The sequence below is a fragment of the Momordica charantia genome (assembly GCF_013281855.1).
Source record: "Momordica charantia cultivar OHB3-1 chromosome 9 unlocalized genomic scaffold, Mcharantia_2.0 BLBB01000009.1, whole genome shotgun sequence".
Classification (NCBI taxonomy): domain Eukaryota; kingdom Viridiplantae; phylum Streptophyta; class Magnoliopsida; order Cucurbitales; family Cucurbitaceae; genus Momordica; species Momordica charantia.
In genome coordinates this window covers 31,784,007-31,809,906 of record NW_028275167.1, presented here as the reverse complement: position 1 = coordinate 31,809,906, position 25,900 = coordinate 31,784,007, and the positions used below count along the sequence as shown (strand labels likewise).

The 25,900-nt window shown below is 38.2% G+C and overlaps 6 protein-coding genes across 14 annotated transcripts; 4 read left to right on the top strand and 2 right to left on the bottom strand.

Moving 5' to 3' along the window:
* Positions 1 to 271: 271 nt before the first annotated feature.
* LOC111019782 (WEB family protein) lies at positions 272 to 1,156 on the top strand. The gene has a single exon (XM_022296236.2). The coding sequence runs from the start codon at positions 410 to 412 to the stop codon at positions 1,040 to 1,042; it is 633 nt and encodes a 210-aa protein (XP_022151928.1). The 5' UTR covers positions 272 to 409; the 3' UTR covers positions 1,043 to 1,156.
* A 1,090-nt stretch (positions 1,157 to 2,246) lies between these two features.
* Positions 2,247 to 4,576, top strand: NFU2 (NIFU-like protein 2). Of its 2 annotated transcripts, XM_088117484.1 has the most exons (5): positions 2,247 to 2,611; positions 2,696 to 2,807; positions 3,046 to 3,356; positions 3,481 to 3,529; positions 4,255 to 4,398. In XM_088117484.1, the coding sequence occupies exons 1-5, from the start codon at positions 2,528 to 2,530 to the stop codon at positions 4,260 to 4,262; spliced, it is 564 nt and encodes a 187-aa protein (XP_087973610.1). In that variant the 5' UTR covers positions 2,247 to 2,527; the 3' UTR covers positions 4,263 to 4,398. The 2 variants fall into 2 exon arrangements, with proteins under 2 accessions (XP_087973610.1, XP_022151795.1); XM_022296103.2 differs by lacking the exon at positions 3,481 to 3,529 and having other exon boundaries at positions 2,251 to 2,611; positions 4,255 to 4,576.
* Positions 4,577 to 5,516: 940 nt separating this feature from the next.
* Positions 5,517 to 9,810, bottom strand: ATP-PRT1 (ATP phosphoribosyl transferase 1). Of its 2 annotated transcripts, XM_022296102.2 has the most exons (12): positions 9,629 to 9,810; positions 9,105 to 9,486; positions 8,922 to 8,981; positions 8,642 to 8,755; positions 8,388 to 8,453; positions 8,155 to 8,262; positions 7,951 to 8,034; positions 6,668 to 6,769; positions 6,412 to 6,525; positions 6,244 to 6,324; positions 5,990 to 6,109; positions 5,517 to 5,839 (listed from the first exon to the last, which is right to left on the bottom strand). In XM_022296102.2, exons 2-12 carry the CDS (start codon positions 9,345 to 9,347, stop codon positions 5,744 to 5,746), a joined length of 1,188 nt encoding a protein of 395 aa, XP_022151794.1. In that variant the 5' UTR covers positions 9,348 to 9,486; positions 9,629 to 9,810; the 3' UTR covers positions 5,517 to 5,743. The 2 variants fall into 2 exon arrangements, with proteins under 2 accessions (XP_022151794.1, XP_022151792.1); XM_022296100.2 differs by having other exon boundaries at positions 9,105 to 9,810.
* Positions 9,811 to 10,929: 1,119 nt separating this feature from the next.
* LOC111019765 (putative magnesium transporter NIPA4) lies at positions 10,930 to 14,528 on the top strand. Of its 2 annotated transcripts, none has more exons than XM_088117841.1 (9): positions 10,930 to 11,448; positions 11,943 to 11,999; positions 12,395 to 12,485; positions 12,559 to 12,719; positions 12,804 to 12,949; positions 13,045 to 13,182; positions 13,545 to 13,637; positions 13,931 to 14,036; positions 14,197 to 14,528. In XM_088117841.1, exons 1-9 carry the CDS (start codon positions 11,295 to 11,297, stop codon positions 14,304 to 14,306), a joined length of 1,056 nt encoding a protein of 351 aa, XP_087973967.1. In that variant the 5' UTR covers positions 10,930 to 11,294; the 3' UTR covers positions 14,307 to 14,528. The 2 variants fall into 2 exon arrangements, with proteins under 2 accessions (XP_087973967.1, XP_022151911.1); XM_022296219.2 differs by having other exon boundaries at positions 10,936 to 11,448; positions 12,822 to 12,949.
* Positions 14,529 to 16,188: 1,660 nt separating this feature from the next.
* LOC111019792 (etoposide-induced protein) lies at positions 16,189 to 23,382 on the top strand. Of its 6 annotated transcripts, none has more exons than XR_015787142.1 (12): positions 16,189 to 16,457; positions 16,689 to 16,754; positions 17,614 to 17,768; positions 18,155 to 18,207; positions 19,025 to 19,143; positions 19,246 to 19,309; positions 19,502 to 19,587; positions 19,673 to 19,755; positions 20,629 to 20,705; positions 20,943 to 20,985; positions 21,405 to 21,516; positions 21,622 to 23,382. XR_015787142.1 is itself a non-coding variant. In XM_088117256.1 (12 exons), exons 1-11 carry the CDS (start codon positions 16,336 to 16,338, stop codon positions 21,469 to 21,471), a joined length of 987 nt encoding a protein of 328 aa, XP_087973382.1. In that variant the 5' UTR covers positions 16,191 to 16,335; the 3' UTR covers positions 21,472 to 21,516; positions 21,622 to 23,382. The 6 variants fall into 6 exon arrangements, 5 of the variants coding, with proteins under 5 accessions (XP_087973384.1, XP_087973383.1, XP_087973382.1 ...); XM_088117256.1 differs by having other exon boundaries at positions 16,191 to 16,457; positions 19,502 to 19,566; positions 20,870 to 20,985; XM_088117254.1 differs by having other exon boundaries at positions 16,192 to 16,457; positions 20,870 to 20,985.
* A 79-nt stretch (positions 23,383 to 23,461) lies between these two features.
* Positions 23,462 to 25,313, bottom strand: TCP8 (TCP family transcription factor). The gene has a single exon (XM_088117253.1). The coding sequence runs from the start codon at positions 25,177 to 25,179 to the stop codon at positions 23,668 to 23,670; it is 1,512 nt and encodes a 503-aa protein (XP_087973379.1). The 5' UTR covers positions 25,180 to 25,313; the 3' UTR covers positions 23,462 to 23,667.
* Between the last annotated feature and the right edge of the window lie 587 nt (positions 25,314 to 25,900).

Genomic DNA, 25,900 nt, shown 5'->3' with positions numbered 1-25,900 from the left:
GCTTAATGAAAGAATAATGCATTGCAAAATCCTGCATTGATATTGATATTGTATCGAAGGAAAGATAAATCCTCAGGGGCAAGCTTTCTGCCACTGGAATATGGATAATGCATGTTAGCGTCAATAATTTGTTACTGGTGAGAGATTTATATTATGCATAAGCTGCCTTTATTATATACATGTAGCTGCTTCGGTTGGGTGGTCATTTTCCACCACCATCTCTCCCATACAATCACAGTATGATGTGGGATGATCATTTTTGTCTTAACCTTGAAACAACAGCCTCCTCTCTCTCTCTCTCTCTCTCTCGTCTTTAATTTTAAAGCTAAAGCAAAGAGACCAATTCTCCCACCTAACCAACCATCAAATACACCATATCTTCCCAGTTCCCACACCCTTACTCTCAAGCATGGAAGACCCAGAAACGCCTGCTCCCCCCGCCACCACCGTCGACACCTCCCGCCCATTCCGCTCTGTCAAAGAAGCCGTTGCAGTGTTTGGGGAGCGGCTTCTTGTCGGATCCGGAGAAGCTTACTCGTCGTCACCGAAACCGTGTGCTAATGTCCAGTTGGAGTGGAGGAGATCAGTAAAAGAAGAGAGAGAACATGAAGTGGTGGTGGAGACCCTGAAGAAACTTGAAGCGGAGCTGGAGGAGACGAAGGAAGAGTTGAGGTTGCTGAAGGAGAGGGAAGAGGATACGGAAGTAGCATTGGCATCGCTGAATGCAGAGCTACACAAGAACATGTCCAAGTTGGCCGAGGCCGAGGCCGAGGCGGCTGCGGCAGCCACGAGAAGAATTACAATGGGAAGCGAGAGAAAGGAAGAAATGAAGGGGATGGTGAGAATGGAGGAGGCGGAGTCGCCCACATTGGCTCAGATATTGAGCTTTGGAGAGCAGAGTAAGAGTAAGAGTAAGAGTAAGAGAGGGTATTTTGGAAAGAGAAAACCAATAATTCCACTGGTTGGAGATTTGTTGTTCAGGAGAAAGGGGTCTCCTCATGCTCTCCATTCATCTTTCAACTCCTTCAATTACAAATCTTAAATTTCCCTTCTCCCTTCTCACCTGCATGCTTCTAAGTTCTACTTCCAATGTGTGTTACTGTTACTGTTTACCTTGTCGTGAATTGTGATGTAATGTCCTATTGTTTTTCTTTTCCCTTCTCTTTTTTTTTTCTTCTTCTTTTTAGAAAACAATTATATATAATATCAATTAACGCAAATACAACTTTTATATTAAACAAAGTGATGGAATTCCAACCCATGTTAAATGAATTAGCTTGTCAGTTGAAAAGTTTGAGTATATAAGAAATTTTGCGTATATCACGACAAAGCTATTAAAAGGAAAAAAAAAAGCTATTTATACTATAGGAATCTAAATTATTTATTTTCTCATTTCTAAGGCACCGGAAAAGAATTATTTACTTTATAACACTCCGAATAAAAAAAAATGATATAATGGAGACTTGAACCCGGATCTCTAGATTAAAAAACAAGCATATCACCATTGTACCGAAGTGAGTTTTTTACAAATTAGGCATGTTTCTTAAAGAGATGACATGGCCAGAATTATAAAAAAAAAACATGGCGCCAACGAAGCACCATGTAACTCGGAAATTGTGAAGTGGTATAGGTCTTCTCTTTCAAGAATTTGGAGTATTATTCTGGGAAATAGTTTGAAGGTTGATATATATTTGGATTAAGTTTGAATTAAAGCATTATTAAAAAAAATTTCATCTTTTTAGAATGAAAACTCAAATTTGTAAATGATAGAAAGAAAAATATGGGGGTAAAAAGATGAGTGTCAAATTTGGTTGAGATTGAGCTTAGAATAGCAAATCATCTTACGATTTAAAAATATAAAAATGTGACAGTTACAAATATGATAAAAACATTCAGTAAAATTAGCAAAGTAGCAACAATATTTAATTTTTTTCAAATATAGATTGTTTTGGAAAAAAAATAGAAGTCCAATTTTAAAATGACAACTTTTTCCAATGATATATATTTTTTATATATCTGACTATTAATATGAGTATCTTGCTATGTATATGATGTACTAATGATATGAGTGTCTGTGTAATATGTATGTAATATATATTTAATATATTATTGATATAAGTGTATGATATTCTACTGATTTATTAACATAGGTGACATATTTTAAATATGTACAAAAATTTGCTACCCATCCCATTTTCCCTGTAAAAAATGATCTGTAAAATAAAAAAATAAAAATAAAAAAGTTTTAGTGGTCAGGGAGGCAGGATACTCGGAGGAGGAAGAAGAAGAAAAGAAAGTATCAAAGGCGGCGAAGGGCAAAGGGCGAGGAAGAAGCACACGAAAAACTGAGAAAAGAGAGCGTCTTTTTGTTTTGTTGAAATTTGCCCTCGTTTTTCACACTCCGCTCTCCCCCCATACTCCTCGTTATCGCTTCTCTGATCTGAGCCTCCAATTTCCTCAATCTCTTCATCGATCGTTTTCCCTCGTTGCTTTCGTATCGGGAGAAGGAAGATCGATTGGATTGAATATGCATGCCGTGGTGTTGAATTCGTCGCCTTACACCAGAGCCCCGCAACCCCTTGAAACTCCTTCTTCTTCTCGTGCTTTCAAGGTCCCCTTTCATTTCTCTCTTCTACTCTCCGTTTTTGGTTCATCAAAATCAAGTTAATAAGTTTCAATCTGGAATGTCTTGTAGATCTCGAGGCCATTCCTTAGCCATGTTTCACCCTCAAGAGAGCGCACCCCTCTCTGGCGGAAATCGTGTCGCTCCTTTCGAATTCGATTGCCTACAAACTCACGCAGGCCAGGTATGATCTCCTTTTTCTTTTTCTTTTTTTAACTTGGAGTGGATTCTATCGGGATGTTTGTTTGCCATCATCGCTTAAATTAATTGCTCACTGTTAGGGTAGATATGCGATTAGTTGTCGATGCTGGAACGAAGCGGATGCATACATAATTTGTCCCCTCCCCACCTACCTCTTTCTTTCCGAGCGTTTTTACTGACCAGTAATCTTTGTGGTTTGATTCGAAATTTGCTGGTGACAGTTATGAGAGCGGTTGCAACTTCCAATTCGGCACTGGAATTGCCACTGACTGCCGAGAATGTTGAGAGTGTGTTGGATGAGGTTCGACCATATCTTATTGCAGATGGTGGAAATGTGGCATTACATGAAATAGACGGAAATGTTGTACGGTTGAAGCTACAAGGAGCGTGCGGCTCATGTCCAAGTTCTGTTATGACTATGAAGATGGGAATCGAACGACGTTTGATGGAGAAGATCCCAGAAATAGTTGCAGTGGAACCAATAGCAGACGAAGAAACTGGACTGGAGCTCAATGAGGACAATATAGAGAAGGTAAATGTTCATTTTCCCTCGACGGTATGATGATTTAGATAGATGCACTAACTCATATGATTATGTCCTTCGTTTCTCAATCTCATATTTTTGCTTTATACACCCACCTGCCACCTACCTGCAGTCTCCGACCTGGAGATGGAAATTGGACTCACTATTAGTGCGGCCTGCTGGTTAGTTTGATATATATGATTACTATTGCTTTAATCACAAAGTAAATGAGTTTGGGATCTCATTAGATTTACTACTTCTTTATCGGGTCGGTCACAAAGGTCTTTTGTAATTTTCAGTTAGGCATCATTCTTTTGGATTGGAGCCCTTTTCTTTAGGGGTTCCCTCTTTCAGGGCTGTCTTTTTGTATGCCCGTCTTGTTCTTTTTGTATCTATTTTCATTATTCTCAATTAAATCGTTGTTTCTTATTAAAAAAAATCATTAAGTAAATGTTGTTTCTACCCTAATATGGCCTTTTTCAGTTTCTTGGATACTGTTGTGTTGACAAAACAACATTTGTCATAATTGTATATACTTCTAATGTCATAATTGCATCTTCCTTCCATTCGTTATAGCAATATCAATTAAGTGCATCCATGTGCTACTGCTACTTGGTGTTGTATTAGACGATGCCTGCGTCATTTCATCAAAACCTTTGAATCTTGCTTGCTTATTAACCTCCATGTGTTTCCATTCCATGGTGACTTGTCCCATCTCACCCTTGGAACTAAGATTGGTTGTAGTTCCATTGTTATTATTGTTAAAATCACGATGGAGATCTTTAAACTCCATGTAATATTGGAGACGAATTCATAGTCATTCATGTTTGTAGAGTTGTGATGGAATAAGTTCGGTTTAGATTTACTTACGAGTTCAGAGTTCAGAAGGTGAATTTTCTTTTCTTAGGTACTTGAGGAGATAAGACCTTACCTTGTTGGGGCAGCCGGGGGATCTCTTGAACTTGTGGGTATCGAGGAGCCAATAGTTAAAGTTAGGATCACAGGGCCAGCCGCTGGGGTCATGACAGTTCGTGTGGCTGTTACACAGAAATTGCGAGAGAAGATACCAGCAATAGCGGCAGTTCAACTTTTGTCATAATGTTATGCTTTAATTTAATAACTTGCAAGCATAATGAATTTGTGATGCACCACACCATTTCTTGGAGAGATTGTGTATAGTTTTTCGTTACTCAGTTTGCTTAATAATAGGTTCTCTTACAATTTGTATATGGTTTATGGTTGAATTGTTGCTGTTATAAGATAATCTCATGCAAGAAGGTAGCCTCGTGAACAATTTCTAAATTATGATTTGCCTTCCAAGTAGGGAACAAATAATTTGGAAAATTCGATAAACTCATCCCTTTAAACTATGGATTACAATGAATGGCCTAGCTTCTGTTCATGTATAATCGTTGATGGATTAACTGTGAAAATATTGAACAGAAGAACAGCCAAAATTTGAATTTTTCACCTAAAACAACAGGTGCCAAGACCTATCTTCTCAATGACAGTACGGTTTAATCACTGAATCAGCGCCAGCAGTAAATAACCAGGGCTGCCTTGGGGTGAATTTTGCAGTCCATTACTCCTGCATTTGAGACACAAGCAATGTGATATCCTCAGTTTCTAGACTAACCAATAATACCACTGAATTTCTTACCACCTGACTTGTATTTTTTGTCAATCATGCATAAAATTGTTCCATTTCCATTTACAAATCATACCCACTCTAAGAGAGAACTTAATTCATGCAAACGGCCCCTTAGAAAAGAAAATTCAATTAGAGATAAGCGGTCCATGAGCATCATGGCCTTGTTTGCCCTACAACTAATGGAGACACCAACTAATAAATTCAATTAGAGATAAGCGTCTCATGGGCCTTGCTTTGCCCTACAACTAGTGGAGACACTAACTAATAAGATGGACGACAGAAGAACATAAGTAACATGTGTTCTTTTTACAAACCATTGGATAACCATTTTGCATTACCCTCCAATTCTCTGTGTTCACGTATTTCTGCTCCAAAGAAATTGAATTAGTCGGTGACTGTGAGACGACCAATCCAAGAAAGTCAATATTGAGAATACTAAGAAAATTTAAGGTATAATTTCAGAGAACCAAATCCCCCTCCCACCCTCCAGAAAAAAAGAGAGAAACAGAACACAGTCCTTAATTAACACTACTATATACTTCTGAAGGCAAAAGGACGCGAGGGAAAAAATGAAATAAAAACTGCACAGAGAATCTGTTTCAGGATTACACATAAATAACTGAAGTTCGTTGGTTCTGTGGAAGGAAGAGAAAGGTAGGTACTCTTTCTAGGGTCACCAGAAACAGGACGCCTTCTAGAATCTCTTAATATAACAACTCATGCACTACGTAACTAATTGTAACGACTACAGCCCGAGTTCTTGGAGAAGTTGATTCCATCTCGGAGTTTCTTCGTCAAAAATGTACGTCAGCGGCGAAATTAGAACCCCGCTTCCTCCAATCTGCACCAATTGCTTCCACGTGAGAAACTATAAATGGTGTCATGTGTGTGCTAAGCCAATTGATAAAGCACTATACTAGAGATGTAGTTAGGAATACTGTTTCTATAACTTGTAGATAATAATTGTTCAAGACAAAAGCTAATGGCTTACTGCTCTCAGTTGCTGAACCGACTTGTACAGGGATTTTTTGGGCACACATATGACAATGGCATAGTAATCAGCTACTACCTTCCCATCACGTTTGCAGAAAACTGGACTTACAGTAGGGCCCTGTATGGATAACCAAAACGAAAAGCCGAAAAAAAAAAAATTATACACAGGAATGTATGTTCACTTTCTAAAGAATAGTTATTTTTCCCCTTTTATATTGGCCGGTGTGTGTGTAATGAAGGAATTGCTTCCACCTGCAACCCAGACAATGATGTTTGACTTAAAACACGCTCGGCAACTCCTTGTTCACTACTTCCTCTCATGTTTGCAGTCACCTGATAGTGTTCGAGTATGAGAATATCAAGCTCAGAAGGAAAAGAAAAAAATATATCGGTCATAAGTTACACGGGAACTGGACTCACCGTGAACTGACCAACAGCCCTCAAATGTGCCTCCAGTCTTTCAATAATCTCATGGGTTGTGTCTAATGCACCTTTCCTCTGAATCAAGGACTTTCGGCTGGCAAGAAGAACAGCCTAGAAAGCATAATCTTTGTAGTAAGATAACATCTGATATAGAGAGAACCTAAACAATTATCCAATGACAAGCTTCTCCAAGGATTCTCAGTTCTACAAGAACAAAGGCTTGCTATGGACAGAAACCAATCCAGAAGTTTACCTGGCTTTCCAAAACCACTCCACCTTCAATTTCTTTCAAATTGTTCTCCTTCAGCGTGGTCCCGCTACTTACAAGGTCCAAAATAGCATCAGCTATCCCCATCTGCATTTATAAGGGGAAAACATGGTTCTATAAGTTCTATCAGGGTATACTGCTGAGCAGTAAAGGTCATCCAGATAACCATGTCTTCTTCAGCCATGGATCTGAAAAGTTCTATCAGGGAATTGGCATTAACTTTCTTAGTATCAGACATCTTAATTCTTACATTAGTAGCTGGAATTTTTTGACCTAATTAATCTTTCCTTGCTGAAAACAAGGGGATAATGCATCAGGAACATTTCTACCTATAGTAAATGCATTTTCATCCCAGCTTGCAATGCTTTTCAGAAGTTACACTTTAGACCCTAATTATGTCTCCACACGGCTGGACTTTCTGCTTAAAGCTTTTGATATTAATTGCAGTAAGTCCAAGTCGATTGATGGGTGGCTCAACGAAGTGTCGTTCATATGGCTTTTAAATGGTAAAGCTAAGACATTATGGAAGTGTGCTGTTAGAGCTTTTTCGTGAATGTTGTGAGAGAACATAAAATAGAGTTTTTGAAGGAAATGTATCTCATTTTGACAGGTTCATAGATGGTGTACAGCTTACGACATCTCTTTGGTGCCTGAAACACAAGGATTATTTTTGTCATTATAACTTATCCTTGATTCTAAAGGATTGAAAGCGCTAGTGTATCAATTTCTGTTGGGAGGGGGCTCTCTCATCTCCTGCCCTTACATTGTCTCGTCTTTGCTTTTGTTTTGTTAATATAATCGTCTCTTATCCAAAAAAAAAAAAGGCCTCCTCACGGCTGAAAGTTTGGCCAATGTACACCTATTTAACCAAACAATCTTGCACAAGGCAAATGTGAGCTATTTGGGACACACATGATGCATATTCTTGAAGTAGCTAATACATAAAGGAGGAAGAAATTTTGTATAGAGTGCAACAGTAACTATCTTCACTTGGTCATTTTAAAGCATTCTTTTGCTGACATTTTCACTCGAACTATGAATGTACGTGGCCTGGCCTACAATGATAACATACTTTCAGAACACGGTGTCCTTTATCCAAAAAACAACTATTACTAAAACTTATCTGGAACCTATAAGGAAATTTGAAGGTTTTCCAGAGGCAATATTGTCAGGTCATGCATTGAATCCGACACTAGCAGCTCACAAACATAGTGGAAATCAGAAACCAACTCAAGACAAAAACTCTGCATTTCAGCAAGAATAATTACCGCAGGGGCAGCTTCTAATGCTCCATCAGCAGTTGAAAAACAGACATGTTTCAACCCATTCTCTTTAAGAAATTTGGGGCCGAGCTGAGAAAAATGACATTATTGAACTTATCCAATTAGTACTCCACGTTTAAACTCCAAGCTGAAACTATTTACTTAAAGAAAAAGAAGCAGGGATGTGACGGATAATGAGGAAAATCATACATAAGTAAATCCAGTAGCAACTCGAAGAGGCTTCTCCGCAGTCCACTGGGGCATCTGAGCTAGATCCCATATTGAATTTATATTCTCGAAAATGCCATATTTGGGTATCTAATTTGAGAGGATCAGTTGACGGTGTCATAACATAATTTTTTAAAAGCTCGTGATGTTATAAAAAATAATAATATATAAATAAATCAATCAATGTGGATGATATCAAGAGAGGAAAAACTTACAGCAAGCGATAAACGGCAATCCCCATATTCAAGGGCATCATGAACGATGATAAGATCTTCATTACCCTGTGGGGAAAGAATAACAATTGGAAGCAATAACATTTTGGTTGGTTGTTTCTCTACATAATGGTTGCAAGTACGTAAAAGAAAATTTTATTCTGGAAATAATGAAAAAAGAGCCAATTCAGGAGTTGGGCAAAAGGGGCGCCGTGGCGTGCCACGAAACCAATAACATTATATTCTAAGACCCTTACTTGTCCATATTCGCTCACTGTATCGAGACCCACGATGCCGAGGTCTAGATCTCCGGATAACAGTTTCCGAACGATGTCTTTAGGCCTTTGGAACCAGACTTCCAAGCCCGATAGCTGTTACAAAGCAAAATGAATAAATAAATGGTCCGGGAGGATTTAAGAAAAGCACCATTATGGAGTGACAAGAAGAATAAACAAGAACGTAAGCAGAATTCTTCAAATGGATTGATTGCTAAAAGTGAAGTTCCTTTGTCAAGTGGAGTGAAATAGTAGCAAGTACCTGTGGAATTTCTGCAACATATTGTCGAGGATTGACTTGCTTTACAGACAATTGACAATCCTGTCACGCCAGAGTAAAAAGGTGTCAAACAACTGGAAGAGTTTAGTGGCAAATGGCAATAACTTGTTTTCCCGATTCCTTGAAACAAAATAAAACAAACTTCCGGGATGCAGAAGAATGTACCTTGAGAAGTTCTAGGGTGTCGGCTGCCATCCGGCCTTTACTGGGCAACCCAAATCGAATCTCAGTTCTCTCAGACACCCTCCCGTCTGTGGTTCCGTTAAGAGTCTCAATCTGAGACTTAAAGGCGGAGCAGGTGAGCGTCGGCTTCGAACAAACGCGAACATACGAAGAACGTGAGGTTATGGAAATGAAAGGAATCGAGGAGGTCGGACATTGCTGAAAATTCGCTGTGAACGTCCACATCTCCACACTTCCAATTCTCTGGTACTGGGTCGTTCGGGCAGTCGCGGAATCGGTGCGGTTTATGTATTGAAAGTATATCCGCGTCGACGGTAAAGCTCAAACAAGCTCCCTTTCAGAGCTTTGTGGGATGAATGAAACCCTACAATTTGAAATGAAATTGAAATGAAGGGGTTCGATCAGCAGTCCTAACTTTGGCGCTTGAGGTGAAATTGATAACCAAAATAGGGAATGAGATCGAAGTCAAACTATGAGAACTATGTTGCTTCACAAATCACAATCACCTCTACTTTATTTCGCGTCGCAGCCGTTGCAATTCGCAGGCGATCTTTCGTTGTTCGGATATTATTTTTTTCTTCTCAAAGGTAGTTTCAGATATTCCCAAAAAATATACTATGCAATTTTTTTTTGTTGCCACAAGAACAAAAAAAAGAAAAAGAAAAAGAAAAAAAGGACTTCGGGGGTGGGAATCAAGCTTCACTCCATCACTTGCCAAAAAATTTTAATATATTTGTTCTATTTATTTATATATTTATGCTAGTCCTAGACTCTCCGTCTTGATTAAAATTTGTGTTTTTATGGAATCCTTTCTACCTTTTACCGTTTAACCATTACCAAAGTGGAGATCCAATCATGAGCCTGAGCCATTGGGATGATGATAATTTTCAATAAGAAGGGAAAAAAAATCAACTTTTACCCATAAAATTGGTAAATTGTATGTTTTAAAAAAAATAGACTTCGTAAATTGTATAAATTTTCAATGCAAACTTTCAATTTTATCCAATATGAAGGTATAAACTTAGTTAAGTGTTCAAATAAATGTTACAATCCACTCAATTCCCACGGTTTAAAAATAAATAAAAAACTCAACAAATTGAACCAAAAAAATCAAACTTCAAAATTAAATTTAATACAAATTTGACCCAGGGAGAATTTACAAATAAAAGGAAAAGGAACACTCTTTGTAATGTAGTTTTTTTTAAAGCTTATTAGTTTCATATCAAATATGTGTTTTACAATTTATTGGAACAACTTATTTCAATGATATATTAGATGAAAACTCTATTAAAATGTGAAAAATGCAACATTTTTAAAATCTAAGTAAAGATTGCAACAGTTATGTAGGTAAGGATTAATATTGGTAATGTTTGATATTTTAGGTAAAAACATATCTATTAACTATGCTTGGATCCGCAAGATTGCAACAACTACCAAAATTTAGATTACAATTTGATAAAATTGAAAATTTGGAGTAAAAGTGGATTTTGCTCGTTAAAATTGATTTCCTGGGTAAAGTATGGGTGGTGTGGTCGGTGCAGGGAAGGCATGGGATGGAATGCAGCAGTTAGTAAAATTTAATTTGCACGGGAAGAAAAGCATTGAAGTTTCCATCTCTTATACTTATAGAATAGAATTTATTAAGTAGGAAGATTAGGTTAAAAGGAGAAATAGTTGGGGAATTAAAATAATTATAGTTTTAAATATTCTGTCAGCGTCGTGTAGTTTCTAATCCGCTCCCAGTCTCAGTCCAAGCCCGAGTAGCGTAGTGTAGAGTCCACACATTTTCGAAATTTTAATTTAATTTTGTTAAAATTATCGATTTGATTTTGAGGGGAGAAAAATCTCTCCGCTTCTCTCTCTCTCTCTCTCTCTCTCGGCCTTCCGATCCAATCCAAGCAACGCCTGCGCCCACAGCTGTATCCAGTTCCAGTATCCCAATACCTTCCCCACAGGGGCCTCCCTTATAAGCGCCGACATTGCCACCTTCAACTTCAACTTCAACATCCTCCTCCTAATTTCCACCGCTCTTTTGATCTTTCGCTCCATCTTCACTTTCCATTTACACCCACCTCCATTTCTGTTAGTGGGTAACTACGACCTCCTGCCGGTGAACTAGCCACTTATTACTTCGTCGCGGCCCCAAACCTACTTTCTCCCGTTTCCTCGGCCATGGCGGCCGAGCCTCCGAGCTGGCACGATGGCATGTCTACCGATAACATCAAAGGCCTCATACTTGCACTTTCTTCCAGCGTCTTCATTGGTGGGAGCTTCATTGTTAAGAAGAAGGGCTTGAAGAAAGCCGGTGCCTCAGGAATCAGAGCAGGTATGCAATGTGGCTGCGGTGGAGGGTGTTCTTTTGTTTAAATTTCTCCCGAGATTCGTTTGCGTTCGATTTCTATTTTTAAATCTAAGCATCTTTTGATCGGATATGGAAACATGGGCGTCGATTTAATGTATTTTACAATATGGATTGCCGTCCAACGATCTTCTGCTATCTTCAATTTAAGTCACTGGCTCGAGTTAATAGAGATTTGCCCATGTTGATCCGCATCCAATTGGGTGGTATGGGAAATGAATATCGTTCGAGCTCGGCGACATCAGTTTTCCGTCTAAATCTTGCGAATATGAGTAATTTCTAGGGGGAATCGTTAAATCTGCTAACAACTTCCCACCATATCAACTTCCTTAAGTATCCGCCCACTCTTCTAGTTCGTTGTACTTTTTGTTATTTGCACAGTCAGTAATCAATCACGTTGTTTGGGGATTTTCTTGGTTTCTTTCAGTTTTGTTATAATTTCGCTGACTGATTCCTTACAGGAGCGGGTGGATTTACTTACTTGTACGAGCCATTGTGGTGGTTGGGCATGATAACAAGTGAGTTTTACACCTCTATGTGATTGGTCATTGATGTCTGAGATGTGAATCACAACAGTATTAATACTTTCATGTGGCTAAAATAAACGCATCAGAAGTAACTGATTTGTACTCCGAAACCCATGGAAACATTGCTTCTTGAAAGTTCCTTTGATTGTCTACTGTTTATTGTTTATAAGATATGTCAATTTTTCAGTGATAATTGGGGATTCCAAATGAGTTTCTATAACATCTTTCGTCTCCTTGATCAATAAGATTTTATGGATTTTACCACAGTTATAGAAGAACTTCAAAAGCAATCCAACCATCTACTAAATGAATTATTTAACGTTGTGCGAATTTAGTTGAAAAATGAAGTTGGATTTAGATCTGATGGATCACTATAATTTCAACAGTGATTGTTGGAGAAATTGCTAATTTTGTGGCGTATGCATTTGCACCAGCCTTACTAGTCACTCCTCTTGGAGCTCTCAGCATAATAATAAGGCATGGCTGAAGATCACTCAAACTAAATCTTCGGTTTTGTTGAATTCAATGCTAATTTTATCGTGTCTTACAGTGCCGTTCTTGCACATATCATTTTAAGGGAGAAGTTACATATTTTTGGAGTTCTTGGTTGTATTCTATGTGTGGTGGGTTCCACGGCCATTGTTCTCCATGCTCCTCGAGAGCGTGAAATAGAATCTGTGGCAGAAGTTTGGCAAATGGCAATGGAACCAGGTAAAAACATACTGCTTGGATTCAACTGCTTCAATACAATATTTTCTTTTCCTGTTTCATAGAGTTAAAAAAAGATCACAACAGTTACTCTCCCCGTGGCAGCTTTTCTCTTGTATGCAACTCTGGTCATAACCTTGGTGATTATACTTATATTCCACTTTATACCTCAATATGGCCAGACACACATTATGGTTTACATCGGAGTTTGTTCCCTATTAGGTTCTTTGTCGGTAAGTATGCTGTGTTTTTTGTAACCTGCTGATTATGTTTCATTTCCATTACATCCATTGTACATGGTTAGGAAAAAGCAAATGTTATATGCCAGGTTATGGGTGTTAAAGCTCTTGGAATTGCCATGAAGTTGACATTATCTGGAGTCAACCAGCTAATTTATCCACAAACTTGGATTTTTGCCATAATTGTAACCACATTTTTGCTTACTCAGATGAATTATCTGAACAAGGTAATTGTGCCTTTTTCTTTCTTTCTTTCTTTCTTTCTCCTTTCCTCTCCAGCTTCTCTATCTCTTTCTCCCTTTCACTGCTTCTGTCTTTGAGAGATCGATTTTCTTCATCTTCATTGTTAATCCTACAGAGTTTATATGAACTTAACAGCTAGTGAATCATCCAGCCATAGCATAGGAAATACAGTTTACAATTTGACTGATAATTTACTGCACTACCATTTTTTGCATGCAACTTTTGGCACATTCAACTTCAAATTTTGTGTACCTATTTTGATGTGATAATTTAATGTGGAAGAAGAAAATATTTACTAAAGCACCTACGATATTTGTTTACCTTTTCTTCTCCTTCTCCATTTCAGGCGCTTGATACTTTTAACACTGCTGTTGTATCTCCCATTTACTACGTGATGTTCACATCACTGACCATTTTGGCAAGTGTTATCATGTTTAAGGTATATTCATAACATGATCCCACAGTTTTTCAGCAATCAACTGGTAGTTAATACACTTGTGATGATGTACTTCTCAACGGGAACGGGTGAAAAAGAGAGCTGTGAATGTTTATTATCAGTCTTTGTCCTTGATTGATTTATGTTCTTTTATGAGCTTGTGGATCAAATATATGCATCATTTGCAACATATTTATGTGTTTTTTGACTGTCTAGAACTGCGCTCGACTCTTTACTATTGTTCATCATATGGATATGGATACCAACCCTGAAAAAAACTGCTTGTTCACTTTCAGGATTGGGATAGGCAGAGCCCAACGCAAGTTATCACAGAATTGTGTGGATTTGTGACTATTCTTTCAGGAACCTTTCTTCTTCACAAAACGAAGGACATGGTTGATGGTATGTCCTTTATATTATTCTACTCAGACGTTGGCTGGCAAATGGCAATGATATTCTGGATAAAACATGACTTATCCACTGGGTTTCAGTTGTGAATGTGGACTGTTTTTGCATGTCTCTTCTTACTTTAGAACCGGTGTTCCGTTTTCATATTATACAGGTTTATCGACATCTTCACCGATACGACTTGCCAAGCACATGGATGAGGATGGATATAACGGTTTGGAAGGTATACCTCTAAGACGACAAGAATCCATGAGGTTGCCATGAATGATATGACAAGATACTCCTCTTTTGAGCCTTCTCAATCTCAATCTCAATCTCATCATATTCTTTAAACTATTATAGAAGTGAGGGGTCTCCCATAGATTTTCTTTACCCCTTCTGTTGTACTGTTACAGCAGTTTCATTGTGCATACAAATTCTCTCCCCATATACGGACAGGATTGTAATTCTACAGCCATTTATTTACAAATAGACCAATTTGAGAGATATCAGCTTATAGATTTTGGGTTCAATGGTCATAAAAGGATACATGTTTGACAGTTTCCTCAGTCCCACTCCAGCTTCTTTTTTCTTCACTCCATTTGAATTTTGAAGCAGGAAATGAGTGTCGTTTCCAGAAGCAAGCTGAGATGTGGCGTCCCATTAAAAAAATAACTCGACATGTCGTAATTGGAAAATGTTCTAGTCTAGTGCTAATGCATTACCTTTATATTGCTGTTATTGGTTTTTAGCCACATCGGTATTGTGGCATCTATTAAATTAATTAATGCACTTATCTGTAGTGTCATTAAATATATACTATGGCAATTAGAGGTGTGAGCAGTGAGCACAGCAGGTTGGTTCGAGTCGATCATGCCCAAAATTGACATTTCAGTACAAGAAAAAAAGAATTGAAATTGTTTTTTTTAAAAAAAAAAAATCAAATACACCCCTCAAAAAAAAAAATCAAATAGATACCTCAACAGAAATTGCTTGAAACCGCTAAATAAAATCCAACTGAATTGATCGAAATTTTATAAATTTTATTTGAAAGAGACAACTTATTAATTTTCAGTTTATACTCTTGGAGTTGACAAGTATAGCGGTTCTTCTTTATTATTACTAGCAACAATTACTAGCAATAATCACGTTAAGTGCATGTGAAAGGTTTGTTTTCCAAATATATTAAAAATGATGTTAAAACTAAAATATGAATTTACGAAAATTTAAAAGGCAAAATAAGAAATATACATTCTCCTCCATAGATATATCTCTACCATTTGATTATAACACTTAACATCTAATTGATTAACTTCTCTCAACGAACATATTTATCTGAATAATTTGCTATTGTCAATAAATTTTTGAAAATTTAAATGGCAAAATAGGAAAACAAAAACCCTTATAATATGAACACTAATACAATAATCTAATATGTAAATAATTAATTTAACAAATCAAGTAATAAATATTCATGGTTAAATATTCAAGTTAGTTAATAAAGACATAAACATAAAAATAAACATGAAATAAGGAATTTAAAAGTAGTTAAGACATATACAGCAGCAATCAAGAGTCTATATTACGAAGAATACGAACATTGATAAACTAAAATAAATCATTAATATATTAATATAAAAATGTAATTTTATACTCTACCTCATCATCAATCAAATAAACTTATGAATTTTGGAATCTTTTGCGTTTCTGTGGCAAATAACGGAAATCTTTTATTGCAAGAGAAAAGCCTTCATAAATATTTTGAGAAGGAAAAAATACACAATTTTATGGATGGTGTTTTCTTTCATGTTATGTAGATATTTGTAATCACACCTATTTGGGAATGAATATATCATTTCATCAATCACACATTTTGGATTAACTTATCTATCTAAAAAAATACATCGATCTACTATATTATATATAAACAATTATCAATCTCAATCGCACACATATGTGAAGGAACACAAATAGGTATTTATTAAAAAGTGGAGGGCAAAAATGTAAGGCAAAGATTCTCGCCCCATCGAAATATAGATTTAATTTTAATATAGATTTAATTTTTATAAACTAAGTGCATTTATTTCCATTTGGATTTGATTAGTTAAAAAAACAATTTATTCGAGATTAAAGAAGAATATTTTATTTGATAAGATCTTACCCGCCCCACGCCACCACGACACGACGTTCATTTTTAACTTCGATGCGAAGCGAACTAGTTAATCTTTCTTGACCATCTTCGACTTCGACCTTGAGGGAGCTTCGATCGACTGAATTGTCGCGTTTCTGATTTTCTCTACTCTACATTTTAACGATGGAAGCTCCTGAACCATTGATTAAGGTTCTCGGAGAAAAATTGAAAAGGGCTTCTCGACTATGGCTTGATGGTTTTCTTGAGGCCTGTTGTCTTCACCGTGTTGTGATCCTCTGTCGCAGGTGCCATCTCGATTCCTCCACTTGACCCACACTTTGTTTTTCTGTTGCTGATATGATATTACTGGATTGTTACGGTTTTCCCCCCTTTGCGGCCAAGAAGCCTTCTTCAGGTGTTGCAACTTGCAATCACCGTGGAAAGAAAAGGAATTTATCTGCTTCTTCATACCATAGAATGCATTCAGTTCTTTTTACTTACTATTTTTATGATCATCATATGAAAATGAATTTCAGGTCGAAGAAGCTTTTGACCCGAACGGGCCAATGCTTTCTATTGAATGGTTTCATCTTCTTAGGAAGGTAATTCTCCTCCGCCCCCCCTCTCTCTCGTTCATTTGAATACAATCGTTATTGTTCCAGCCCGAGACATTATTTTTCGCATATGGCATTTTCTCTTGTTCCCACTTCCCCGTTTGAGATAAACATCCAATTTTCCTTTGTTGGTCGGTTTTCTGTTGTGTATCTGAATTACGCTCTTGAAGAACTTGTTGAGTACGGCTTCCCCCCCATAAGATAGTAACATGTAGTAATGAATCATAATAGGATAGAACGGCCTAGTTTATCTGTTATAGGAATATATGCACCCTTTCTATCTCCACATTGGGATGCTGTTTCATACTTCGAACTCAAACCCATATGAACTTTTTTACAAATTCTATCTAAAGGCCTTATACAATGGGGATATTATAATTATGAACTCACAATATTGCTTCCCTTAATTGATATGGAACTTTGTTTGCATCTTAACAATTTCTACAGATATTGTTCTAAAAATTTAATATGGCTCTAACAAATACTAAGTTAGGCTCTTGGGCATTGGTCCAATTAAACTGAGTCAGGAACCTACTCCTGGACTCTCTTCCTTACAGTTTCTCTCCTCTATCTCTCTCTCTAGAGCTGGTTGTATGTCTATCACATGTTCTGTCATTATGCTCAAACGGGTCCATTCTTTTACATTTATGTAGAAAATAACTGTAGTAGTTTGCTTCGTTGCTGTTGAAACTAACTTTTGACATATCATCTAGTTTTCACCAGCACTTTCCCTGTATCCTTTTATTTTTTATTTTTTTGGTTCCAAATATTAGACAGTGTACTTACGAATTAAGATTCATGCGTGCCACATAAACTTAAAAATCTTTCATGCTTTTTTTTTTTGCAGTTTATTGATCCTAAATTCAGTCGTCATCCCAACTCTACAATGGATATTACCTGATCAGCATTCAATGATTAATTCTCACCAGTTGGGTGTATTTGGTGGTACCTTAAAATTATATTCCTTCTTACGTCTTGGACTGATACACCTGTTTTATGTAAGTACGTATTTGATGCCATGATTTTTTACTTTTGGAGCTAATTAAGTAGCTGTTTCACCAGCATGCATCACAGATTGTTAAACCTTTCCTACAATCTTTGCTGTTAAAGTTAATTGTAAAAGGCCAACCACATTTAAAATTATGCGTATGAACTTCCCTTTTTGTGAGCTCAGTAATATTCTTATGGAATATATAGTTTCGGCTTGACAGGACACAATATGGTTGCAAACTATGATTATTGTACTTAACTGGATTATATATAATGATTAATGAGAACATGATTCATTAGAGAACCTTGGATAACATCTTTAGTTATTTTTGTGACAGTTTATCTAAAACTTCTTTTTTTTTTTACTTACTGATTGTTGATTTGAATATTGCTTGCAGTTGTTCTGGTTTTATCCATTGTACATTTTCAGCTTCATTCTGAGCAATATCTGGTACTTCTTTCCCTTCTATTTGCTCTAACTTTCTCACATTTGTTTTATTATTATTATTTGATAAGCAATCGAACTTTCATTGAGAGAAATGAAAAGTTATAATTTATAAAAGGGCATATAAAAAAATAGCCCGACAAGAGGAAATCCTCTAGAGAAAGGGGCTCCAATTCAAAAGAAAACTCCTAACTGATGAACGCCTTAGAAATTGATCCAAAAAAGTACTAAATCTAATAAGATTGTGAACACACTCCATGAATCTCTCTACCTTCTAAAAATTCTATTGTTTCTCTTAAGGCAAATGCCCCACTAAGTAGTCAAGAAACAGTCCTCCCACAAAAACCTTCCTTTGACCCGAAAAGGTACACAAAGCCTCCTCCATCATCATTCTACAATCCTTGTTACGAGCTGAAGCCACCCCAAAACACCCAAAAACGATCCCTTAAGTCCTGCACGAACTGTCAAGAGCACAGGATGTGGTCAAGATCCTCCGATCTCCTCCGCAAAGAACACACCGCAGCGGAAAGTGTTCTACTTCTATAAATGTGTTATCACATTTGTTTTATCTATTCTGCCTCAACTTCGGTTACAAGTTTATTATTACTTATGAACTCCTCGAGCCACATGGTTCCATACTTGAATTTTTGAATTTTATCATTTTATGATAACATTATATCTAAACAATTCGTCCACTAACTTATAAATTTAAATTTCTGGTGCAAATGCGACCCTTGTTACAACCAGAGGGAAAAAGTTCTACTTCCATTAATAGTTCAGTGTAACTATTTGTTTGGTCTGAATTTTCTAAAGAGTTTTTTAGTCCAGGTACAATGATATTGCCAGACATGGCTTTGCTGCAATGGGACAATCTGAGCCAATCGTGGTGGACCCCGTATCTTCCAATACAGCTCAAACTGAAAGATCAATCGGATTGGGGAAGTAGGTTTTCAACTTGGTCATTGATGATTTCTTAAATGTTATTTTCTGCTTGTATGATGCACTTTTTTGTTTAATACTTGTTTGACATAAAAATTTTCTCAGGGTCGTAATAGGAATAGGAGAGCAGCTATATTCTTTACTTCTGATCAACTCCTTCTTCCTCGAGGTAATAACTTTGAAATTTTATTCCCCTGATGCTGTTATATTTGTTTCATTTTATTTTATTTCATTATGTATGATTGTCTTTGTTTTATTGTGAGCATTTGTAAAATCCGAATGCTTATTTGCAGTTATATACACACAATTTCTTCTAGTGTGTCCATTTCTTAGAAATAGTCTTGTTTTCTGATACATGCAGGTCTATGCTACAGGGCTCTTGCCTTTCGTGGGAAAGGCACTCAATTTTCTGCTTCTTTCTTGGATGTATGCCTACTATTGTTTTGAGTATGTGGTGCTTTCCCTTATAATTTATGTTGTGCATCAACTATTTACTTGGTGAACTATTCAATTCAATTAATTAACTTGTTAGGTACAAGTGGAACCTTTCAGAAGTGAGTCTTGATAGAAGGCTGGACTATTTCGAGTCCAACTGGGCCTTCTTTGCTGGTTTTGGTAAGGCTCCTTGACTTGTTGATTTATTTAGTTTTAGTTGCAATAATTTGCTAGTTTTCTGTTGGTCGAGATTAGCAAGGAAATCATGCTCTTAAATAATACCAAAGCATCCCCCCTTTTTTTAATACAATATGTGAGAATGGGGGATCGAACTCACAATCTTTAGGTTGGAGATATATGCCAATTACCGTTAAGCTATGCTCGCTTTGACCCAAAGCATCTCCCTATTATATCAAGGTTGGTAGTAAGTTTTTGGTTGTTTGTCAGCGTGTTAGCTATTGAGTTAGTTTGTTTTGTTAGGACTTGGGAGAAGTACTAAGTTTGTTACTTTATGGGTTGGAATACTATAAATTCGTGGAGGGGAGGGTAAAAGGGAGAAGAGTTAAGAATTTTAACATCGAGCTTGACTCAAGGGGTTGTTTCCAAGTTCTCCCTGATTTACGTGAGATTTTATCCATATGTTGCTGTCATCTCTGTACAATTTAGGGTTTCTTTGTTCTTGGCTTGTCTCACTCCCTAAGTTAAGACAAGCACGATTATAATTTCTCAAGTGGCATGTCTTGGCTCTTTGAGGTAATATTTAACTCTTCAGCGAACAAATTTGTAATAATTGTGTGCAATGGTGTTCTGTAAGTAAACATCGAGAGATGTTCTGATGGTGTTGAAATTCTTTATCATTATGTTTTGCTTTTATTTCCTTTTTTAGAGTCCTTTTACTTTTGTGCTTGGCATAAGGCTCATATCTTTAACTATTAATTAAAGTTTGAGTTTATTTCTCTTTTCTTATCATGGTAGTGTTGCGTAGTTGTGAATTGTGACAATACATTGTAGTTCTGAGAAGTTTGAGGCATACCTGTTTAATGGCCTTTCCAGGTAGCCCTTGTGTTCTTGCTATATTTTTCTTCTCACCACTTGTGAGCTATGGAGTAATGGCTATCCTATTTCCACTGGTAAGTTGAACCATTTTCCTTCTCTCTATCTCTCTCTCTCTCTCTCTCTCTCTCTCTCTCTTCACACGCACAAACTCAATTCCATTAAAATTTGTACCAATGTTCACTTTCTGCAATATGCACTTATGTTTCGTGTGTTGCTGTTTGCAACATACGCTTGTCAGTTTGTTCTGACAGCCACGGGCTCAGTTGCGGAGAACGATATTTATTCACAAAGAACAACTTGGAAATGTGCAGGACTGGGGAGGCTTCCAATTTTCTATGCTGCTGATACATTGTCGTAAGCTATCTTCCTCACCCATAATCTATATTTGTTAAACAGAATGGGTTGCTGAGGCTAGTTTGGCAACCTTCGGATTTCTGATCCAATAATTATTTCATTATGCTCTATAGAGTAGGTGACTAAATGCAATGAGGATTTAGGAATGACGTTTAAATGTTAAATAAATGCTGAAAAAATCTCTCTGGAATTGTAATGGGGAGGGGGAAAACATCAGCCTGTTGAAAAAATGGGCAAAAGAAAGAAACTAATCTTCACGAAGATCTTAGGCAAAGGCTTATTTGGTGACGTGTTGCATATGACTTTGTTGTCTAAGTGAGAGACCTGAGAAACATTAACAAAGAGATGTTTTGAACTTTATTCGCTTGGATCTCTTTAGGCAGCCAATGTTTTTTGGCACATGTTTATTGGCCTTGCAGGATGAAGCTGTTGACTCTCTTCCCTCGTGAATCACAAGAAAAGACGCAGAAAAACAAGGAACTATAGTGAGCCCAGGAGCCTCGGGGCCAATGCATATACATTTCATAAACAGTAAACCAAAATTCACTTGCCATCTTTTACTATTGGAGTGCTTCCTGCCTTTTCATTTATTTATGAATCATGGGCTCTCAATTCTTAATATTTCTAATGGAGCAGAATCCATGTGGCTTAAGTCAGACGCCATGAGTAATTCTCCCTTATCTGTACATGAAGCAATGCTATAGGGGAAGAAAAGATGAATCATAGCCGCAGCTCGGAAGATTTGTTTGCTGTGTGAAATATCAAATAGGTAACCAATGATCGGTACATGGAATTTATTGGATGATAGATAAGAATGTGGCACGCTGAGTCATGATTTTGATTTGAAAATTTATCCACTCTTGTGCTGTAACCTTGTGTAAGTTATGTATCCTATACTAGAAAATTTGTTCCAAATCTTCTTTTCACTATAATGTGTAAAATATATAATTACTGCAACCCTTGATAGATTGAGTATGCAATCGTGCTCAATTGATTTTGATTGCGAGTATAATTAGAAGAGAAGAAAGAGGAGTTGGGCATGAACCGATTTGGTGCAGAATATATGTAAATGGGAGGACTTGGCATTGCATTTTTCCATAACCCTAATCCCTAATCCCTAATCCAATTTCTGTATTGTATTGAGTAAAGTAAGAGTAAAGGCGCGATGATGTTTGAAGCCCACGCGCCACTCTCTTTAACACCTACCAACAATTTGATTGGACCACGTAAAGCATATTTAAGACCCCAGACCCCACATGTTTTGTTAAATGTTAATGTATCCTCCAGTTGCACCCTTGTTTCTTTTTTAAATGAGAGAATGGCCAAAATAGTCTTTTGGCATGAGAATTATGTTTTCGTGTGTCTTCTTATGAGTTGATATATTCAATCGAGTCGACAGGGAAATGGAATTCATTTTGTAAAAATTGAAAGATATGGAGATTCTTTAAGATCTTTCTTTGGGGTCTCTGAACGTAGCACCGATTTTCTTGCAATATAAAAACGAATTCGAAGAAAAAGTAAGTGGGGGTGTGCACAAAATCTAAATGTTAGAGATTTATGCAAGCCAATAATGTGGGTGTGGGGACTACTGAATTGAATATGAAAATGAAATGAAATTGCCCATTTGGATTTATTCATGCATACTGTAACTGTAGCGATGACTTTTTCCCCATCTTCCTTTTCACTTCACTTCACCTCTTCTCTTCTCTTACGTTTAATACTATACATTTCAATTCTTGTTTTATGCATTGATGTGATGTGATGGAATGCTTTTTAATTGGTGGGAGGTGAATTTCATGGATAATTATTATGGTATTTCTCCAGAAATTTAGGAGAATTGGTGTTGTATTCTGTATATATCTTGTTCTTGCAGGATGCATTATATTCAATATTCACATGTGGGATTTATATCATTCCATTTCCATTCATGGAGATTATTCGAGACAACTTAACACTCACTCACATTTTCTTAATTCAAGTACGCATCTAATCTAACCCTTAAAAAAAGAAGAGAGAGAGATACGGGATGGAAAAAGGAGATGCTTTTTATGCAGTGAAGGGTCAAAAAGTGAGAGAGAGAAAGAAACAGCACAACTTAGCCAGTAGCCACAAAGAACATTTCTCTTTCCAGTTTTTTCTTTTTTCCTTTTTTCTCCTTCGAATCATAGTTCCTTTTATGCTTGTTGTGTACAATAAATAACAGATCACAAATAATATAATTAAAACATTTATATAAATAGAATAGAACAGGAAATTTCCTTCCTCCTTATATACAGTGTCTCGCTCTCAATCATGTACCTACTCTTCCAACAAAACAATACAAATTAAAACCCCTCCCTCATCTCATCATCTGATCCATCAATAATTCTAACCAAAAAAAAAAAAAAAGGAAGAAAACTCTCACAAGAACAAGATTACCGGCCTAATCATGATCAATAAAACATGGAGGAAAAAGATGGAAGAAGTTACCCCCAGATGAAAAATCCTTTGAATTATATGATTCAACTCATCACCGAAACGAAATGTGCATTAAAAACCCCAACTGGAAGAATGTTAAAAGGAAGGCAGCAAAGGCAGCGGGAATTGAAGGTGTTATTATACACAAAGAATTAAGGTGGGGTAACTGATCATGAATACTCAACTTTGTTTGTGAAGTGTGAAGTGTGAAGTGTGGTTTGGTTGTCATTGGGAACTGTTGGGGGCTTCGTCCCCACTATCAGTAGTCTGAGGCTGAGGCTGAGGCTGATGCTCCAATGGATGATCCGAATTCATACTCAAACCACCCCTGGAATACGCATTAAGAGCAGCCAACACTCCCAAATTGGACTCCGATACTCCCAGCCCCAGATGCTGACTCGGTTGCTGCTGCATCAGTTGCAACTGTTGGCTCGCTCTTCCCCCTCCCAATTCCACCCCGCTTGGGATGTTGAGTCTCGGCATCAAATGCAACGGCGCCTGCAATGTGTTTCCACCACCCGTCGGGAACGGCCATATCTGCGCTTCCGCCCCAGAACTGCTCCCGCTCCCCACATTCCCCCCACCTGAACCCGCCGTCACCGGTAGCATCCAAAACGTGTTGCTCGCCCCACTGCTCGGGGCCGGACCCACCGCCCACATGGCCGTCGCCGGCAGTATATTCGAAGCCCGGAGTAGCCCCGACGAAGACTGCTGCTGCGACTGTTGTTGTTGTTGTTGTTGTTTCTGTAATTGTAGATCGCTCTTAATTGCTTTAGGAGATCCGCTCTCCCCTTGCCCTTGAGATTGCGTATCCTCTTTAAATAGATCCTCTCTGAAGCGTTTTCTCATATAGTTATCGGTCGAGTCTCCTCCACCGCCGCCAGTGCTGGGGAGTGCTTCTGCAATTTGATCGGCCGTCATAAGATTCAGTTGATGCTGCTGTTGATGGTGGTGGTGGTGAAACCCTAGCAAAGCAGCATGAGCAAAGCCTTCCTCGTAGTGGGGATGATGAGCTAGGGCCAAAGCGCCGTGGAAAGAATGGGGAGCGGACTTGGAGGGAGGCGCGGATAGCGTGGATCCGCTGCTACGAATGGAGATATTGAGGGAGGAGAAATTGGCAGGGATTGTACCGGTTCCGGTGGCGGCGATGATGGCGGGCTCGGCTTGCTGGAGTAGCCACTCGATGGTCTCGCCGTCGGACTTGTGGCCCAATTCTCTGGTCAACTGGAAAACCCTAGCGGCGCAAGTGGCGGGCATACGGATGCGGCGGCCGCGACCGTCGACCTTGGTGTGGCGGTCCTTTGTGGAGCGCTTGAGGGCGTTGGAATTGGAAGGGGTAGGGGTGGTGGATCGGGGAGAAGGGTCGCTGTTGGAGTCGGATCTGGTGGCGATGACGAGGGAGGCGTCGAGGAGGTGAGGAGGGGGGGCGGCGGAGGCGGAGGCGGTGGCTGAGGAAGAAGAAGGAGGGGGGAGGGAGACAAGAGTAGTGGAGGAGATGGAGCCCCCCATGAAGGGTCCTGATGATCTGCCACTGCCATCGAAAGGGACGACATGAAGCTGCTGCTGGTGCTGGTGCTGGGGAGATTGGGATTGGGATTGGGATTGAGATTGAGATTGAGAAGAGGGGTGCTTTTGGTGTTGCTGATGGCGGTGGTGGTGGTGGAGATGTGGGGTGGCGCTGTTATTGTTGTGCTGCTGCTGCTGCTTGTTGTTGGTTTGCATATCTGTAAGTTCCATCTGGTGGGGAAACCCAGCCCTTTGACTCTATTTCTTTCTTTAATAAATATATGTGTGTGTGTTTTTTCTTATATATATGTGTGCGTGTGTTTTCTTGTTGTTTGACAGTTCACTGTGTTAGACTACTAGTCTCTTACCCTCAGGACCCAGGAGTGGGGATGATCCCTTCCCTTCCCTGACTATCCTCCTGATTCTCAATATATATCACTGCCCCATCCCCAACCCAATCAATTTAGGAGCCAATGAGTATGACTATGATTATTATGAGTGTTTGTGGGTTTCTGATTGACTCTCTCTTCTCTTTCTGAGGCTCGAGGCTCGAGGCTCGGCTCGGCTTTGCTCTGCTAAGGTTTTAGTTTTAGATTTAGAGCTGGGAGCATGTAGCAGCACAGCAGCCACCAGGTGAGGGAGAGGGAGAGGGAGAGGGGAAATTGAAACACAACAACAGGATCATGATCAGGAATGAGGTTTAGGAAGTCCAAACGCTAATCTCAACCCCTTTCCCTTTCTTTTCTTCCCCCTCCATTATTCCATTCCCACTCACGCCTGCCTGCCCATTTCCGTCTTTTCACTCCGAGTTCAATTCTGATGCAACCCGCTTTTTTCTGCAAACCTAATAGTGTTAGTGTAATACCAAACACTCTTCACTTTCTTCTTCTTAGCTTTGGGGCTTTCTCGTCATTTCCTCCACCTCCACCTCCACACTACAAGCAGCTGGCCA

Bases quoted from the DNA above. Each gene is read 5' to 3' on its own strand.
- LOC111019782 (XM_022296236.2), top strand. From the start codon at position 410: ATGGAAGACCCAGAAACGCCTGCTCCCCCCGCCACCACCGTCGACACC.
- NFU2 (XM_022296103.2), top strand. From the start codon at position 2,528: ATGCATGCCGTGGTGTTGAATTCGTCGCCTTACACCAGAGCCCCGCAA. The intron at 2,612-2,695 runs GTCCCCTTTCAT...AATGTCTTGTAG, and splicing joins CTTCTTCTCGTGCTTTCAAG to ATCTCGAGGCCATTCCTTAG. The intron at 3,357-4,254 runs GTAAATGTTCAT...TTCTTTTCTTAG, and splicing joins ATGAGGACAATATAGAGAAG to GTACTTGAGGAGATAAGACC.
- ATP-PRT1 (XM_022296100.2), bottom strand. From the start codon at position 9,347: ATGTGGACGTTCACAGCGAATTTTCAGCAATGTCCGACCTCCTCGATT. The intron at 8,756-8,921 runs GTACTTGCTACT...GCTTTGTAACAG, and splicing joins ATGTTGCAGAAATTCCACAG to CTATCGGGCTTGGAAGTCTG. The intron at 6,110-6,243 runs GTGGAAGCAATT...TTATCCATACAG, and splicing joins CATCATTGTCTGGGTTGCAG to GGCCCTACTGTAAGTCCAGT.
- LOC111019765 (XM_088117841.1), top strand. From the start codon at position 11,295: ATGGCGGCCGAGCCTCCGAGCTGGCACGATGGCATGTCTACCGATAAC. The intron at 12,486-12,558 runs GCATGGCTGAAG...CGTGTCTTACAG, and splicing joins GCTCTCAGCATAATAATAAG to TGCCGTTCTTGCACATATCA. The intron at 12,950-13,044 runs GTAAGTATGCTG...GTTATATGCCAG, and splicing joins CCCTATTAGGTTCTTTGTCG to GTTATGGGTGTTAAAGCTCT.
- LOC111019792 (XM_088117254.1), top strand. From the start codon at position 16,336: ATGGAAGCTCCTGAACCATTGATTAAGGTTCTCGGAGAAAAATTGAAA. The intron at 19,310-19,501 runs GTAATAACTTTG...TGATACATGCAG, and splicing joins TCAACTCCTTCTTCCTCGAG to GTCTATGCTACAGGGCTCTT. The intron at 19,756-20,628 runs GTAAGGCTCCTT...TGGCCTTTCCAG, and splicing joins GGCCTTCTTTGCTGGTTTTG to GTAGCCCTTGTGTTCTTGCT.
- TCP8 (XM_088117253.1), bottom strand. From the start codon at position 25,179: ATGGAACTTACAGATATGCAAACCAACAACAAGCAGCAGCAGCAGCAC.